Here is an 18,323-nt window from a genome sequence, read left to right on the forward strand (position 1 = left end):
TAAGCTGATCCAGAAGGAGGGGGAGAGGAAAACAGAACCAGCACACAGAGATCACGTGTTGGTCACACATGCCTGCTGAAAGCCTGGTTGCCCAGGGAAACGGGAGCAGGGACTTGCCCAACAAACAACGGGAGCGGCCAATTATTTGATTATGCTTTTATGGGAATTAAAGAGAAACCTCCAGTAATCCTCTGCGGGGAAAGCGGAAGCGGGGGCAGCTTTGGTATGCCCCTTTTGTGGTTTTTGTGAGAATTGTTGCAAGAGGGACCTTTCCTTTTAAATACCTGTTCAGGTTTTTTTGGGGGGGGGGTGGAGGGGGTGGAATATTACAGTGAACAGCATGCCAGCGAGGCCAAAATTTCTAAGGCCAATGGCCACATTCTAGTGATCACATCTCAACTTACAGGTGAGCCTTGTGCCGGCATGTCTGGCCACTTCCTCCCCCTTTCTGGCAGGCCTGGATGCGATGTGGAAGCCCCTAATCAACTGTAGTTTCCCATTTCACCCAAAACATTCTGCCCTCCGCTTTCCTGTTCACTGAGACATAAGGGTCCTGGAGATTAACCGAACCATGAAATTGTGTGGTTCCAGTCAATTTCCATTCCAGGAGGAGCAGATCTGACGGTGGGGATGAAAGAGATTGTGTTGGGGGGGGGGAAGAAATGACTCTTGATAAAATAGGAAATCTCCACGCAGTCGGTGTCGGGTGCAAGGCAAAGGATGTGCAAAAAGTCTGTATCTGTGCCTTTGGGATGCATATTGATTTTGGAATAAGAATTGCATTCTTATTCCAGAACTTTTTAAAGCTTTGCTGTGAAGTTTAAAGCAATGCCACCCGTTGTTCCAAGCTCCATTTAGCACCCTGTCTCACACCAATTGACTTTGATAAGCATGAATTTAAAAAGAGCAGATGCAGTAAAATTAGTCCTAAAAATTACTTTCGCAAAATGTAGCATGCATGAAGGCACAGGAGATGAGCTGGATGGGTTGCAAAAGGATTTGTGGCTGGATCTGGAGGGTTTGTCGATCCTGCACTAGGGCAAGAAATTTGGAGTAGCTTCTTTGGGTCTCTTCAGGGCCTGTGATTTTCCTGCCATCTAGTGGTTCATTTTCTGCAGTTCAAATAGCCATGCTTAGCAAGACGCCACCAGCAGCTACCGCCGTACACTGACTGTGTTTCTTTGCTCTTCTCTCCCCGCAACCAACAGTCCCAATGACCGGCTTCACCCAAAGAGCTACCATCGACCCGGAACTGAATGAAATCCATGTGTTGTCTGGACTTAGCAAAGACAAGGAGAAAAGGGAAGAGAATGTTCGGAATTCCTTCTGGATTTATGACATTGTACGGAACAGCTGGTGAGTGGCAGAAGATTCCCCTCCGCCCTCCTCCTGGAGTGAAATAGTATTTGCCTCTTCATGTTAATTCGCAAAGTGTGTGTATTCCTGTAGCCGCATGTAAGCGGAAGCGATACCAGGTTTTTTAACCCCAGGCCTGAGAAAGTGGCATTTTGTCCACACTCCTCAAACATCACTGCCATTAGTTACTTCCCTGGAAAGAAACATCAGATCCTTGCAGGGAAGCAGTGTCCTGTATCTACCCCATAAGCTGCTCTCAATCTTGCAGACAAGAGACCCAGTAAAAAGTCTGGTTTTGCATATATTTGTAAACGTGCACCAGGAGCAGGTTCATTTGCACTTCCTAGTGTTCTTCAGCACTTTCTGTTCATGCGAAGTAGAGGTTTTAGAGGAGTGAGAGCCAGTGTGGTGCAGTGGTTAAGAGCGGTGGACTCGTAATCTGGTGAACCGGGTTCGCTTCCCCGCTCCTCCACATGCAGCTGCTGGGTGACCTTGGGCCAGTCACACTTCTTTGAAGTCTCTCAGCCCCACTCACCTCACAGAGTGTTTGTTGTGGGGGAGGAAGGGAAAGGAGATTGTGAGCTGCTTTGAGACTCCTTCGGGTAGTGATAAAGCGGGATATCAAATCCAAACTCTTCTAGAAAAAAATGCATGGAGGAAGAGCTGATGGTCATGAAAATTCAACCTTCCGGCAGCTACCCTGATGAAACGATCAAAAAGGAGTGAATGCTTTTCAAAATGTGGCCGGGAACAATTACTTTTAGTACAGTGGAACCTTGGTTCTTGAACTTAATCCGTTCCAGGAGTCTGTTTGACTCCCGAAATCGTTCGGAAACCAAGGCGCGGCTTCTGATTGGCTGCAGGAGCTTCCTGCACTCAAGCGGAAGCTGCGTTGGATGTTTGGCTTCTGAAAAACGTTTGAAAACCGGAACACACACTTCCGGGTTTTCGGTGTCCGGGAGCCAAAATGTATGAATACTAAGGTGTTCAATAACCAAGGTATGACTGTATTCACATAGCACCAGCTGTTAACTTGTAACATGAATGCTAAGTAATCTACTGCCGCTGTCAGAAAGAATATCACAAACAGCAGCTGTGATAGCTCAGTCAGTGAAGCGTGAGACTTTTAATCTCAGGGTCATAGGTTCGAGCCCTGGCTTGGGCGAAAAATTACTGTATTGCAGGGGGTTGGACTAGATGACCCACACGGTCCCTTCCAACTCTACAATTCTGTGGTTCTGCTTGGGGACTTTCATTGGCCACTGAGAATAGGATGCTGCCTTAGATGGGCCTTTGGTACTATCCAGCAGGGCTGTTTTCTTAGACCTACTCAGGTGGAGGGATGGGAGTGTCACAGCTTGCCAGCGCACGTACACCCACCCACCCACCCACCCACCCACCCACCCCACCTGTGCTTTTGGGTAAAGCTTTAGCATCACAGCCTGTGTGCGTAGCGCCAGAGGTGTGTGGGTCCAAGCCACACCGCATTTTCCCTCTCTGATTTTGTTGTGAACTGGTTGGAAATTTGGGGCCTCGGTGCCTTTAGTCTCTGAGCATGTAGGTTCCTGTGTGGATGTGAGGCCCATCACACAGTGACCAAGGAGCAGGCGAACCCACGTTCTCCTAATTCCTCAATTCTTTCCCTTTGTTTGGACGCCTGTATTGGGGGCATTTCTGAACAGAACCCGCTGGTGGCATTTGTTCTGGATGTATTAATCCAGACTTGTGCTTTTGTGATTTGGAATGTGCCTCCCAGATAGTTTCTGTTGCAAGACCCGGACTTTGCATATTGTCTGTGTGGATTCTGGCATAGCATCAGGAATGCCGAGCATCTCGGCACTTTCTGAGAAGAGGAAAAATGTTCTGGTGCTGATGGGTTGCCGAGAAAAACTCGAAGGGGACGGCGCTGGCAAAAGGAGTTACGAATGCCGCGCAGTTAAGGGCCAATTTTCCTGTAGGGAATGTTTTTGCCGTGGTGTCTGGTTCAGCAGCGGCCTCTGAAAGGGGAGCGTAGGTGCTGTTGGATATTTGGAATTGCTCCATGTATATATTATACATGTTAACAAAGATTAAATAACAATAAACCAGTTTCCTTACATGATTAATAGTCAGTGCTAAAACCATGGTAGGCCTTGCTTGGAAGTGATGCAGAGGACATCTATGCTCTGATAATCTCCAGTATAGAACACTGTAAGGCACTGAATGTGGAGCTGCTTTTGAAGGCGACTTGGAAAACAAGAACTTCTCTCCTTTTTAGAGCCCTGAGTGGGCTGGGAACTGGACATCTTAAAGGATGATCTGAGGAAGAACAGTCATCATAGTGCAGACACACCCTTCTCTGAATAAGATGGACAGTGACTGGGAGAGAAGGGGGTGGCTTTTCAGATGTGACCCCTTCTATGTGGAATTCTGTATGCAGAAAGGCTCATTTGGGACTGAAATTTATGTATTCTAGGTGTCTTGACTCACACAGGTTTTTCAGCAGGTCAAAGCTGGATTTACTGAGATGAGTTTTTTTCCAGCACTGCTGCTTTTATCCCTGCTTGCATTTTACAGTTCTGCTGCGTGCGGCATTCTTACCACTGTTAAAGAGCTGCCCTTTTGTTAAACCGGCGAGTGGCATTAAAATGTGTTGAAGCATATGGGCAAGCCTACAACGTGGGAGGGGCGGGAAGGGCAGGAATTGTTCCCAGTAGTGATGAGTGGGGATACCTGGAAGCGCAGGAGGAGACGGCAAGGGAAAGCTTAAGGTGTTAGCTTGACAGATAAAGGCCATTCAAAGTACAAGGGGGATGAGAAAAGTGAAGATGGGCAAGCAGGGAGTCGGTAGACTTGTGCTATATAGATTAGCATCCTATGACACTCCCTAGCCATTTAACACTGGTCAACCTGAGGATCTCCAGCTGTTGCTGGGCTCCCATTATCCCTAGCCAGCATGGCCAGCAATCAGGACTGCGGGCAGTTGGAGTCCAGCAGCATCTAGTCAGCCACAGCTTCTCAAGCCCTGATCCATGCTCACCTACTCTAGCATTTCGTTTCCAACACTGGCCAACTATTATTCTCCTGACGAGGCCCACGAGCAGCGTGCGAAGTTTGCAGCCCTCCCTGTTGCTTGCAACCAACAAATGCTATTTCTGAGGTACAGTTGTACCTTGGAATTCGAACTGAAACCATTCCGGAAGTCCGTTCGACTTCCAAAACGTTCGAAAACCAAAGCATTCCTGCAACCAGTCGGAAGCCCTGTTGGACGCTCAGCTTCCAAAAGAACATTCAAAAACCAGAACACTCGTTTCCAGGTTTTGATAGTTCAGGAGCCAAAACATTCAAGAACTAGGCTATTTGAAAACCAAGATATGACTGTATTCTGCAATTCTGCTTCTGAAGTTCCATTTGGTTATCATGCCTAATAACAATGGATAGGCACCACTCCTCCTCCTCCTCCTCATCCATGAGCTTTGTCTATTCCTAGTTTTCGTTTCTTCCTCTTGCCTGAGAACCATCCTGGCATCGTTCTTCGGTATTCTGGCTCTTGTTCATTGCGGCTCACAATAGATCCTTTCATTTTTCAGAGCAGTTTTTTTTTAAAAAAACAAGTGCTTATAAATGCTGCAAGTTTATTACAGAGGGGTTGATGACAGCACCCAGGTAGCCTTTATTTGGCAAATACAGTGGTGCCCCCCAAGACGAATGCCTCGTAAGATGGAAAACCCGCTAGACGAAAGGGTTTTCCGTTTTCAGAGGTGCTTCGCAGGACGAATTTCCCTATGGGCTTGCTTTGCAAGACGAAAATGTCTTGCGAGTCTTGAGATTTATTTTCGCTCCCCACCCCCTTTTTCTAAGCCGCTAAACTGCTAATAGCCTTTTAGCAGCTAATCCGCTAATCCCTTAAGCCTTTAATAGCCGCTAATAGCCTTTAATAGCCGCTAAACCGCTAATAGTGCTAATCCGCTAAGCCGCTAATAGGGTTGCTTCGCAAGACGAAAAAACCGCTAGACGAAGAGACTCGCGGAACGAATTAATTTCGTCTTGCGAGGCACCACTGTAGATAGTTTGAATCCTGACGGCGGCGGCGGTGCAAGCCGCTGCTAAACAGGTGCCAGCTAGCCATGAGTTGATGCCTGGCAACTCTGAATCGCTTCATCTCATATTGTATTGCAGGTCTTGTGTCTACAAGAACGACCAGGCCGCCAAAGAGAACCCAAGCAAAAGCCTTCAAGAGGAAGAGCCCTGCCCGCGTTTTGCACACCAGCTTGTGTATGATGAATTGCACAAGGTAAGCCTGTCTGGACACAGGGTGGGAATCGGGGCCAACCATGCTAAGTATGTAGGGGCACTTGCAAGGGTGCCCATCCCAGTGCCAACAGAATGTGCAAAAGACCAGAGAAACGCCCAACGCTTCTAAGAAGAGTCCGTTGCTTTACCGGCGATAATTCAGTTCCAGGAACATACATAAAGCATACAGTTGTAGATACAGCCTAGAGCCTCATTCCAGCATACATACTGCGCTTTGGCCCAGAGCAAACTTGCCTTAAACGCAATAGCCTTTATAATGTAGATTGTGCCGAGTCATTCTCACATGATTGCTGACTCATTCTCACATGCCTACAAGTGCAGGCAAACACACCCAAATTAAACAGCACACCTAAAGTAACCCTTCCTTGCCCCTTTCCTCTGCATACATAAACATACATTTACAAAGCAAGCATCGATAGGATAAGGTGGCACCATGGCACCAAGAGGAGCAAAAATGGCATCCATTTTGATGCATCGGAGCATGCCCTTCTTTCTCTGTGCTGCTGGTGGCCTGGAGCTCCGGGGGTGGTGGGGTGGGCATCAGGCCAGTGCATACGTGTGGATGAGCTGTGCCATGGACTAAAAGTGTCCCCCTCCCTCCTCTTGTAAAACAAGTCCTGCCTATCGATTGTCTCTGGGAAGCCAAGCCAAATATAATGGCTGCCTGGGGGCTGAGGCTTGAGTTCAAGCCCTATGTGGGCCTTTTGATACATGTGTGCTCCCTAAAGGACAGGTGAGTATGTCACGTGACTGGGGCACCAGAATCCAGCAGCTGGTTTCATATCCGATTCATTGGCATAATGATTTTCAGCATATGTATTCGGTCTACAGGGACGCGGGTGGCGCTGTGGGTTAAACCACAGAGCCTAGGACTTGCCGATCAGAAGGTCGGCGGTTCGAATCCCCACGTCGGGGTGAGCTCCTGTTGCTCAGTCCCTGCTCCTGCCAACCTAGCAGTTCAAAAGCACCTCAAAGTGCAAGTAGATAAATAGGTACCACTCCGGCATGAAGGTAAACGGCGTTTCCATGCACGGCTCTGGTTCACCAGAAGCAGCTTAGTCATGCTGGCCACATGACCTGGAAGCTGTATGCCGGCTCCCTTGGCCAATAAAGCGAGATGAGCGCAACAACCCCAGAGTCAGCCACGACTGGACCTAATGGTCAGGGGTCCCTTTACCTTTACCTTTATTGGGTCTACAGTCATCTCTCTTTTCATTGAACTTGTTGCAGTTGATCTCTTTCTTACTGCCCAGCTTGCTGTATAGTTTCTCATTTGACCAGTGGTGCTTTGCCAGAAATAGTTGAACAGAGGGTTTGTGTCTGTGTGTGCTTCCTATACGCTGCATTGTCCTTTACACAGCTTTACCACAAAGCAGGTGATTCAGAGCAGTTGCGGCTTTCCTTCTCTGCACCTTGAGGGGAACGCAAGAGGCATGCGGGATAAACCCAACAACCTGGGCACGCATCACCCCACCCCTCGTCCCCCAAGCAGCTGCTCAGGTGGAGCTCCTTTGGGGGGGGGGGGAGAGCACATCAAAGGTTGGGCTGGCTCACCCAGCCGTCTTGATTGAACCACGCTGGCGTTTATGACTCGACATCTCAATTCTTGTCTTTCAAGGTCCATTATTTGTTTGGAGGGAATCCAGGCAAATCCTGTTCTCCAAAGATGCGGCTGGATGATTTCTGGTCCCTGAAGCTTTGCCGGCCTTCGAAAGAATACCTTCTGCGCCACTGCAAATACCTAATTAGGAAGCACAGGTACAGGCCTGCAAGAGACTGCAGAAGCGAGTCCCTTGGCATTAAGAAGCAAGAGTGTGTGGGAGTGTGCCAGAAACCCTATGCGATTATTTTTTTTAAAAAATGCTCAGCCTTGTTGCTTTAATAGGGCTCAAGGTTCCTTCCTATTGTCATCAAAATGTGTGTAATTTTTTCCTCTTTAAAAAAGCACGTACACCTCCCCCCCCCAATCATAAAATCACAGAATTGTAGAGTTGGAAGCAACGGTCTCTAAGCATCACCTAGTCCAACTCCCTGCAATGCAGGAATCTCGGCTTTTGAAATCACAATTTAGAGGCCTTAAGGCACATGGTTGACAGGTATAGAACTGGCTCTGTGGAACTCAGCGCTCCCTGTGTCTTAGCTCCCCTTTGCAGCAAAGGCGCACCATTTCTCCATGACCCCAAGGGAGGCTGTCCCCTATAAGTAAATGGTTACCAGCCATGATAGGTGAATGACTGCTGCCCTGCTGCCCAGCCATTGCAGTCCTTTCCAGAAGGAAAACTCAAAGCGCTGCCGTTTTGTTTTATTGTTGCTTCAGTGGGCTAGGGATGCACGACACAGCCATGCAGTTCATTTTCCTCCCGGCCATCAAGAATGATAGTGCAGCTAGGTGCTCCCTGGGAGTAAAATATTTGCATTTGTGGTGTGCATGAGCTTCAAGGTATGGGTTGTTTACGTCTGCAGCTGGAAGCAAGCGTAGCAGTTGGGAAATGAATCTCAAGAAGCAGACTACTCGGGATGCACTGCTTTCCCAGCATACACGAGGGACGACAACAGTGGAACATGGCTGCAGTTGATGAGACACCCCTGAGCACTGAAATTTCACCAGACTGCTCAGATATTGCTGCCACGAAAAGAGCGACACTGGCTCACCTGGATGGTGATCCCCCCCTTTTAAGGATTAGGTGAAGGGAAACAGGGCTACTTCTTTGACTCTGCTGGCAGGCTTCTCATAATAATAATAATAACAACAATAACAACAACAATAACAATAACAATAATAATATTTTTTATTAATACCCTGCCCACCCTAGCCAAGACCGGGCTCAGGGCGGCTAACACCAGGTATGAAACAATTGATTAAAATACAACTTAAAAAACAAGATTAAAATATAACATGAAAATGCAGCCTCATTTCAGTAGAAGCTCAAATCAAAAACTTTTTGGGGATGAAAATGTCAAGTCTTCACCAAGGCCAACTATCCAGACTGGTCCTATGTGGGCCAGAAAAAAAGCCAAGGAAGTCCCCAAGTAGGAGTTCCGTCACAGAAGGAGAAAGGAAAAAAGGAAAGAGGGGAAGGGGATCAAGTTGATTCGAAGCCAAAGGCCAGGCGGAACAACTCTGTCTTACAGGCCCTGCGGAAAGAAATCAGATCCCGCAGGGTGCTGGTCTCATGAGACAGAGCGTTCCACCAGGCCGGAGCCAGTCTTGAAAAGGCCCTGGCTCTGGTTGAAGCTAATCTAACTTCCTTAGGGCCTGGGACCTCTAGGGTCTTGCTATTTATGGACTTTAAGGTCCTCTGTGGGGCATATCGGGAGACAGCTTCCATCCCAGCCAGCCCTTAGAATAACTTTCTAACTGGTGCCTGTCTTTGCTTGGTCCCCCCCATCCACCCCCCCCCTTTTCCCCCTCTGTGTCTTTTAGATTATAAGCCTGAGGGGCTGGGACTGACTTGGACTTTAAATGATCTGTATAGCGCTCTGGGAGCTTTTTTTGGCTGAAGAGCAGGATAAAAATGCTAAAAACAGATAAGATCACAGCTGCAATGCGTATGTGCAGTGAAGAGCTGGAGGCATGGCCGCTGAATGCCTTTCTGGTCCAGCATCCATTTCTCATAGTGGCTAACCAGATACCGTATTTTTCGCTCCATAAGACGCACAAGACTATAAGACACACCTAGTTTTTGGACGAGGAAAACAAGAAAAAAAATAAATCTGAATCCCAGAAGCCAGGACAGCAAGCAGGATCACAACACAGTGATCTCTCTGGCTGTCCTGGCTTCTTGTTTAGCCGCGCGCAGCCTCTCCTGGGCAAGGCGAGCCTTCATCCCCTGCCTGGGAGAGGCTGCGCATGGCTAAGGCTCCCCCAAGAGCTGTGCTCCCTTTAAAGAGTACACGAAATGTGTGTGCGACTCTTGGGGGCTTTTCCCCAAGGAGGGAGAAGGGACTGACGGGCTGCACCCTCTCCCTGCTCAGGGAAAAGCCCCCAAGAGCCGCACACACGCTCCACGCGGCTCTTTAAAGGGAGCGCTGAGCAGAGCCTCCCGCCTGCATTTGCTCCATAAGACGCACACACATTTCCCCTTACTTTTTAGGAGGGGAAAAGCGCGTCTCATGGAGCGAAAAATATGGTACATGTGGGAAGTCTGGAAGCAGGACCTGAGTGCAGTAGCACTCTTCCCTCCTTGGGAATCCCATCCTCTGGTATTATTCGTAGGCATACTGCCTCCGAGACCAGAACAACCTGGACACTATAAGGAAATTCTGCCCTTGGGTATGTTCAGTTTCCACCTCTCCATTTTGATTCTCTGGCCCCATATCTGCACAAACTTATTATCCCAAAATACAGACGTGCTTTTACACATGCAAGACTGGATGTTTTGCCATCTGCGGTACTTGAGGGTCGATTCCAAAAGATCCCGCCTGAGAAACGTCTTTGCCCCTGTGGAGATGGTAGCACCGAAACAGCGGCACACGCCCTCCTGTCCTGTATGCTCTACAAAGACCCGAGGAACGAGATAATCACCCCACTCGTACTAACCATCCCAGGGCGCTCAACCACTCCCACCATGTCCTTTCTTCTATCAGATCAAAAAGAGCAGATAACAGCAAAGGTTGCTAGGTTCATAGCCGGGGCAATCAGAATAAGGGCCACTAACTGATGGCTGATTCAGGACGTTAAATTCACTTATGTGATAGAATGCCTGGTTTTTGTAGTTATTCTAACCCTATAATGTATTTTATTCTGCTTTATGCTTTCGTTATTTGCTGTGGCTTTGGTTACACACATGAATACCATAATCTTCGTACAACAACAAGGCAAACCTGAAGCTACCCAGTAAAATAATGAATCGAGGTTGATATTCTCTCTTCCTCTCGCTGCCCCACACCATTTCCCAGGAATCCCTGTTGTGGCCTTGTTGCTGTCTTGCCTCTAAGGGAAACATTGCTGTTGCAAAGCATCCTGATTAAAACTTGTTCAGTATCTTGATCACAGGATCAGCAGCCTGCGTCCCTCCCAGATGTCTCTGGACTCCATCTCCCATTGAACTCTAGCCATGTTGGAGTTGAGTCTAGTAACATCCAGAGGACTGCAGGTTCCCCATCCGTTACCAAGGCCAACCTTGCATGCTGGGTTGCCAAGATTAAAATGGGTGGGGGATGCTTGTCTTCCTGGGTTCCTTGCAAGGCGGCGAGATATAAATTGAAACAGTTTTGCTCAATAATTTATTATTTACCAAGTAATAATCAGGGAGAGCTTGTCTTGTGCATTTTGGGGTTTCTGTGCCTTTCTGAAGACAGCATTTCTCAATGAGTGCCTTTCTGTGACATCATAGAGTTGCAAGGGACCCCCTGGGTCATCTAGTCCAACCCCCTGAAATGCAGGAATCTCAGCTAAAGCATCCCTGACAGGTGACCATCCAACCTCTGCTTAAAAACCTCCAAGGAAGGAGAGACTACAACCCCCGGAGGGAGACTTATTTCACTCTTGAACAGCTTTTACTGTCAGAAAGTTTTGCCGCATGTTTAGTCGGAATCTCCTTTCTTTTGTCACTTGAAGCCATGGGTTCGAATCCTAACCTTCCAGAACAGGAGAAAACAAGCTTGCTCCATCTTCCACGTGACAGCCCTTAAGACAGGTGCAAGTAAACTTGCCCCTCCAGATGTTTTGGGACTACAATTCCCATCATCCCTGACCCACTGGTCCTGTTATCTAGGGATCATGGGTGTTGTAGTCGAAAAACATCTGGAGGGCAGAGTTTGCCTATGCCTGCCTTAAGATATTTGAAGATGGCTTGTGAGGGACGCGGGTGGCACTGTGGGTTAAACCACAGAGCCTAGGACTTGCCAATCAGAAGGTCGGCGGTTCGAATCCCCACAACGGGGTGAGCTCCCATTGCTTGGTCCCAGCTCCTGCCAACCTAGCAGTTCAAAAGCACGTCAAAGTGCAAGTAGATAAATAGGTACCACTCTGGCGGGAAGGTAAATGGCATTTCTGTGCGCTGCTCTGGTTCGTCAGAAGCGGCTTAGTCATGCTGGCCACATGACACGGAAGCTGTACACCGGCTCCCTTGGCCAATAAAGCGAGATGAGCAACACAACCCCAGAGTCGGTCATGACTGGACCTAATGGTCAGGGGCCCCTTTACCTTTACTATTGTATCTTGTGCAGAGTTGTAACGGATTCTAAGGATCATCTAGTCCAACCCCCTGCAATGCACAAATATGCAGCTGCCCCATATGGGGATCGAACCTGCAACCCTGGTATTATCTAACCCATTGAGCTGACGTAAGGATGAGGCTTGGCCTTGCCTTACCATTCCTGTAGCTAAATTTCCACAAGGACAGATGGCCCTTAAAAATAATTCCATTTTAGAGGCTGACACTAACATCTCTGGCTATATTTCCTTCCCCTCAAAAGAAGAACCCTTTCCGGGTGCAATGATGAAAGTTTTGTTTGCAGCCTCAGTAGTTTGAAAGCACTATGGAGTGGGCGGTGGAGGGGGGGGGACCTTGTTTTGAACTGGATTGCCCCTACTGTTTCATATTGCTTCAGTCAAGGCAAAATCCAAGTAAATCCCCCCTGATCTAGCCTTCTCCCAAACACCTTTAAACTTGAGCCCTTGTTTCGCACGGAGGCCTGAGCCTGAGCTCAGGCTTTCATCAGGCAGCCTTGCAGAAATGACCCCGGGTAGCTTTGCATCACTTAAGCAGGTGATAGGCTATTTCTTTTTAGCAGCCGAGCTTTTAGAAAGAAAGATCTCTTAAGCCGCCTCCAGCAATCTGTAAACTATAAACCCTTTGCCTCACATGTCTCTCCCCAGGTTTGAAGAGAAGGCCCAGACAGACCCGCTAAGTGCCCTGAAATACCTTCAGAACGACTTGTTCGTCACCGTAGACCACTCTGACCCAGAGGAGACAAAAGAGGTAAGGGGTGGGGAGATTGGCTAGCTTTCTTCAATACGATACGATAATCTTTATTGTCATTGTCCCATACAGAACAACGAAATTGGAAAAGGAAAGAGAATCTACATAAGACACTCAATACCAACGAGCCTGCTATCCCTGCCACCCCATCCCTAAAAACTCTGAAACCCCATTTTCAAAATACAATATACTCCCATAGAGACTCCTTACACTGCATTTAAAACCAGATAGAAGCTGTTTCTCAGGCGGCTAGTCCTAGTCTTTATATCCCTGTACCTTCTTCCAGAAGGCAGAAGCTGAAAGAGATCATTTCTGGGGTGCGCACTATCTCTGCAGCTTTCTTATGGCACCTGGAAGCATAGATTTGATCCAAGGTGGGAAGAGGGCACCCAATTATTCTCTCCGCAGTCTTTACAACCCTGGACAGCATTGCTTTTTCCCCTGACCATGCAGCTCCCAAACCACACACAGAGACCATAAGTCTTCCCATTGATGTAGGAAGGTTCATATTGTGGCATTCCCAGAGCGACCTGGCTGCCTCCATGAATTTGTGCCTGCAGATGCAAAAACAGCTCAGGGCCAAAGCCCCTTGGTGCCCTGGCTAGCGTGGTGGATGAGTGTCACAGTTCCATCTCCTGAAAAGTTAAATGTGCTTTGCATTTGGATGGATTGATATATCAAGGCTTCCTTTTGAAGTAGCTTGTCCTAGATCTCTTGCCCTTACATTTTTTTATTTTTTCCATCTTCAGCTCCTGACGGCGGAAAGGCCTCTTTGTTAATCTGCAATGTGTCGCATGCACTGACACAGTGGACGCTCGGGTTGCGAACGTGATCCGTGCAGGATGCACGTTCGCAACCCGCAGCGTCCGCAACCTGCAGCGGCGCGTCTGTGCACGCACGGGTCACGATTCGACGCTTCTGTGCATGCGCAAAGTGCGATTTAGCTGGGAGTTTCAGCGCAACGCTGCCTGGAGGCCCACAGGTTTCAGGGAAAGCTTTACAGTGCAATTCTGAGTGAGCGTATTAACCAGGGGCCAGAGAGAAGCTTTTGCCTCACTTGACACTCGCTTATGTTTCTCGTGGGAGGTCTGTCTTGCAAATTGCAAACGATAACTGCAGAAAAGGTAGAATTACATATCAGAGAGAGAGAGAGAGAGAGAGAGAGAGAGAGAGCGGCTTGAGGCCACGCAGCCAAATGAAACAAACACCGTGTTCTGGACAGAACAGTTTTTGGCCAGGCATCTGATTAGTCTAATACGGTGTAAATGAAAGATCCCAGAAAGAGAAGGCAAATTTGTTTTTGTTTTTTTTTAATGAGTGTTAAAATGCAACTCTGAAATAGGTCCCCCCATTCAGTTCCATGGGATATACTCGCCAGTAGAACTGCAGTCCACAGTTATAGCTTACTTCCTGGAGAGAACTTGCAGATGCCCCTGTAGCCCCTGATGGTTGATGGTTTTGAATCCTCTGTTGCTGGCGGTATTTAAACCCCTTTAAAGAGGCAAAGCTTTCTGGAAGCAACTAGGATCTCACTTGGGGATGTCTTTAAACTGCTGTGGCCGTTCAGTGGGGACTGAAGCAAAGCTCCTCCTAATCCAGCGTCCTGTTTAGCTTTGGTGCCCTACAAAATGCCCCCTGGGTGCCGTCAAGCTTAATATGGGCCAACAACATTTGGTATTCAGGCGCTCCGCACAAAGCTATTAATATGGACTGTGCAGTTGTTCTGCTGTGTGTGTGTGTGGCGCATGCGCGTACGTACACACACACAATCTGAAGAAGTGTGCATGCACACGAAAGCTCATACCAGTAACAAACTTAGTTGGTCTCTAAGGTGCTACTGGAAGGAATTTTTAATTTTTATTTTATTTCATTTTCAAAACGTTGGCTGTCAACAAGGCCCGTCTTGGTACCATGTACATCTGAAGACAGCTGGTCAGGGAGCAGCCCTCTGCCATGTGGTCTAGCTTTTAACGAGCGCAATTCAAAGTGTTGGTGCTGACCTTTAAAACCCTAAATGGCCTCAGGCCACTCCCATCGTTCAGCCTGGACACTGAGGTCCAGCTCCAAGGGCCTTCTGGCAGTTCCCTCACTGCGAGAAGTGAGGTTACAGGCAGAGGGCCCTTCTCAGTAGTGGTGCCCACCCTGTTGAATGCCCTCCCATCAGGTGTCAAGCAGATAAACAACGATATGACTTCTAAAAGACATCTGAAGGTAGCCCTGTATCAGGGAATTTTTAATGGTTGAGCTTTTATTGTGTTTTTCATATTTTGTTGGGAGTCGCTCAGAGTGACTGGGGCAACCCAGTCAGATGGGTGGAGTATAAATTATAAAATTATTGCACAACACCTTTTTGGGGAGGGGGCACCAGGTTGGGAGAGGCTGATTTCAGCTGGCTTCCTCCACAGCCCAGGGAAGTCTGCCATCTGCATAAAACTGAGCAAGAGAGTAAGCCATTTCAGGGATTGCATTAAGGATGCCTAAATCTGTCCTCCTAGCTTTTGCCTGACAAGAGCACCGGTCTTTCTTTCCGTCGTAATAGCTGAGAGAGTCCTCAGGCTGCCACTGCCTATATATCTCCATTCCGACGAGAATCGGGCTTCATATTTTAGTCTGGCTTGCTTGCAATGAGGAGCGGTTTTTCTTGACGGCTCGGCCGCGTTTGTGAAATGCCAAAGATGACAGCGCAATAAATTGATGCGGTCAGAAAGGCCTGGTTTTAAAAGTAGAATTCCTTAGCAATAGAACATTAATCCTCTGTGTGGCAGCATTAGATGTGTCAAGAAACATTCCCCCCCACCAAAATAATAATAAAAAAATGAACCACCCCAACCTTCAACCAAAGTGATTTCATTGTTGTTGATCAAGAAGCCTTTATGCCCCTCATGGGAACATGTTGAACCCTTTAAAAATAAAATAAAATAACATCTTGTTTGTTTTCCTCTCCAGTTCCAGTTACTTGCTTCAGCCCTCTTCAAGTCCGGCTCCGACCTGAGCACTCTGGGTGAGTATGCTTCAGATCAGCAGGAATTGGAGCCTCTGTCCTAAATCCCCAGAAACGCCATGGGGATCAGTTTCAGGCTGTCGGTACTCCACACATGGGAAGGTGGTGTTAGCCACACAAGCGCGGAGGGACCGGTCAAAACAAATTAACTTGTGCCATGTCACCCTGGCAGCCACCAGCAAGCCTTGCCTCATGGAGGCGGGGGCAGAGACTGACGCTCTGCCTGCTGTGGCAAAGTGTGTCACTCAAGTGCACGAGCTCAGGCAGTTCTTCCCAATCGTGGGCACGTTTCTCTCCTCAGGCAGCGTGTCAAGGAAAACAGCAAAGTTTTCAAACTTCCCAGAACCAGAAAGTCTGGAGTTGAGCTCCCAAAACTATAATAATCCTCTGTTCGCATTCCCTCTGCCGTGACCCCCTGAAGTGACCGCTTTTTATAACAGCAACTTGAGTGATAGCTGGGCCTCTTGCCGGGGGGAGAGAGGTGAGACCCCTGCTGCAAAAGCAGGGTTTGGACTGCGCAAACCGCATCTTCCTCCCCTCCCATGAATTGCTAATCTGCAAGGTAGAGAGCAAGACGAGCATCAGAATCGAAGGCTTGTTGGCAGTGCCGGATTTACGTATAAGCTAAACAAGCTATAGCTTAGGGCCCCAGTCTCTTGGGGGCCCCCAAAAAAATTAAAGAAAAAAACACTTGGATGTACATTTCCAAAATATAAGATAAAAGCAAATAAAATAAAACCTACATACAGCAACAGTGTTTGTGTTGTGTAGGCTCCTATTTTGTTACGTGCAAATGGCTTTAGATACCTATTAGGTCCATAAATTACCATATAGCGTATATTCAACACAGAAAAAGCGACATTTTGTTGTTGGCAAAGGACAGCTGGACATATAAAGGGCCCCATTACCTTCAGTAGCTTAAAGTAAAGGTAAAGGGACCCCTGACCATTAGGTCCAGTCGTGACCGACTCTGGGGTTGTGGCGCTCATCTCGCTTTATTGGCTAAGGGAGCCAGCGTACAGCTTCCGGGTCATATGGCCAGCATGACTAAGCCGCTTCTGGCGAACCAGAGCAGCGCACGGAAACGCCGTTTACCTTCCCGCCGGAGCAGTACCTATTTATCTATTTGCACTTCGATGTGCTTTCGAACTGCTAGGTTGGCAGGAGCAGGGACCGAGCAACGGGAGCTCACTCTGTCGCGGGGATTTGAACCGCCAACCTTCTGATCAGCAAGTCCTAGGCTCTGTGGTTTAACCCACAGCGCCACCCGCTGTGGCTTAGGGCCTCATCAAACCTAAATCCGGTCCTGCTTGTTGGCATTGTACCTTGAAATGGAATGTGAAGACTAGAGTCAGCCTTCGAAGCTCGTTCCCTGTTGGGGTCCTCGTTCCATCAGGCTCTGTTTAAAGTGCCGTGGGAACCGCTGTCCCATAGATTCACCCCACTGTGCTGTTGCCTGTGTTGTGTTACGAAAGCCTTCAAACTGCTTAGGTGGAGCACAAAGCCCTCACCTCTGGTTCTGGCTGGCTTACATTTGGCCTTGCTCCTGCGGCCGCAGGGCAGTTGCGTTCCACCGAAGCATTTGTGGGATGGACCGGCAGGATGAACTTGTAGCTCTTACATTCGGCTGCAACTCAGCCTTCCCCATCTTGGCCTCTCCTCTGGATATTTAAGGCTGCAGGTCCCCCTTCAGCCCCGGCCAGCATACTAAACCGTTTTGCAGTCCAAAAATACAATAATCAAAATCCGGGAAGCCTGGTTCAACATTTCAAGGGCATCTCACAGAGTCCAAGGATAGGTTTGTTTACAGCATTTGGTCCCTTGTGTGATGTACACAATGTGCAATGGCACTTTGTTGGCCTGTCATCCAGCTGTTCCATTTTAATTAATATTCCCCTCCCCTCCCCCTCTGTTTTTGGGTGGCGGGGGAGGGGGGTAAAAGTGAAAGTTTAGTCCTCTTTAGACAAACTCTTGGAGAAGGCTCCTAAGCATTTATTTGGACCCAACTGCTTGTAAGCTTTTACAAGCATAGTTGCATAGTTTACAAGCATGGTTGCATAGTTCTGGTGCACATTCCTCTGGCTACAAAAACTATGCAGCCTTTTGCTAACTCAGCAGTAGATAAAAAAGAAGTTACGATTGTGTATAAAACCCATAATTTGTTGGACTGTACACGATATGGGTGGCGCTATGGTCTAAACCACAGAGCCCAGGGCTTGCTGATCAGAAGGTCGGCGGTTTGAATCCCACAGGGTGAGCTCCCATTGCTCTGTTCCTGCTCCTGCCTACCTAGCAGTTTGAAAGCATGCCAGTGCAAGTAGATAAATAGGTACTGCTCCGGCAGGAAGGTAAATGGTGTTTCCATGCGCTGCTAGCTGTATACCAGCTCCCTCGGCCAATAAAGCGAGATGAGCACCAAAACCCCAGAGTTGTCTGTGACTGGACCTAACAGTCAGAGGTCCCTTTACCTTTTTTACAGGATATCTGCCTAACAAGCCATAATATAATTCCTTCAGATTGTATCCAAGAAAAAATATAGCCATATATCTTAAAAAATCTAGAAGCATTCACCCATCTTTGGCTCTGAGGAGCCTAAGTTGCATATATGAGGCTGAATGTTCTCTTTTTAAAAAATGATTTTTGATTTCAAGTAGCAGAACATACTCATGCAAGGAAACAGAGCTTAGTAGTGTAAGGGAAGGAGACAGAAACAGCTCTTGATGGCTGTAGTTTCCGATGTTCCAAGA

At 48.0% G+C, this 18,323-nt stretch overlaps 1 protein-coding gene across 1 annotated transcript in view; it reads left to right on the plus strand.

Annotated features, from left to right (window-relative positions):
* MKLN1 (muskelin 1) overlaps window positions 1-18,323 on the plus strand; it is a 91,074-nt gene that overhangs the window by 69,657 nt on the left and 3,094 nt on the right. The window contains exons 13-17 of the mRNA XM_083402021.1: window positions 1,209-1,356; window positions 5,515-5,629; window positions 7,268-7,407; window positions 12,473-12,575; window positions 15,522-15,576. Coding sequence (XP_083258147.1) covers window positions 1,209-1,356; window positions 5,515-5,629; window positions 7,268-7,407; window positions 12,473-12,575; window positions 15,522-15,576 — 561 coding nt within the window. The remainder of the gene's footprint in view (window positions 1-1,208; window positions 1,357-5,514; window positions 5,630-7,267; window positions 7,408-12,472; window positions 12,576-15,521; window positions 15,577-18,323) is intronic.

The sequence above is a fragment of the Podarcis tiliguerta genome, assembly GCF_965153285.1.
Source record: "Podarcis tiliguerta genome assembly, chromosome: 10".
Lineage (NCBI taxonomy): Eukaryota > Metazoa > Chordata > Lepidosauria > Squamata > Lacertidae > Podarcis > Podarcis tiliguerta.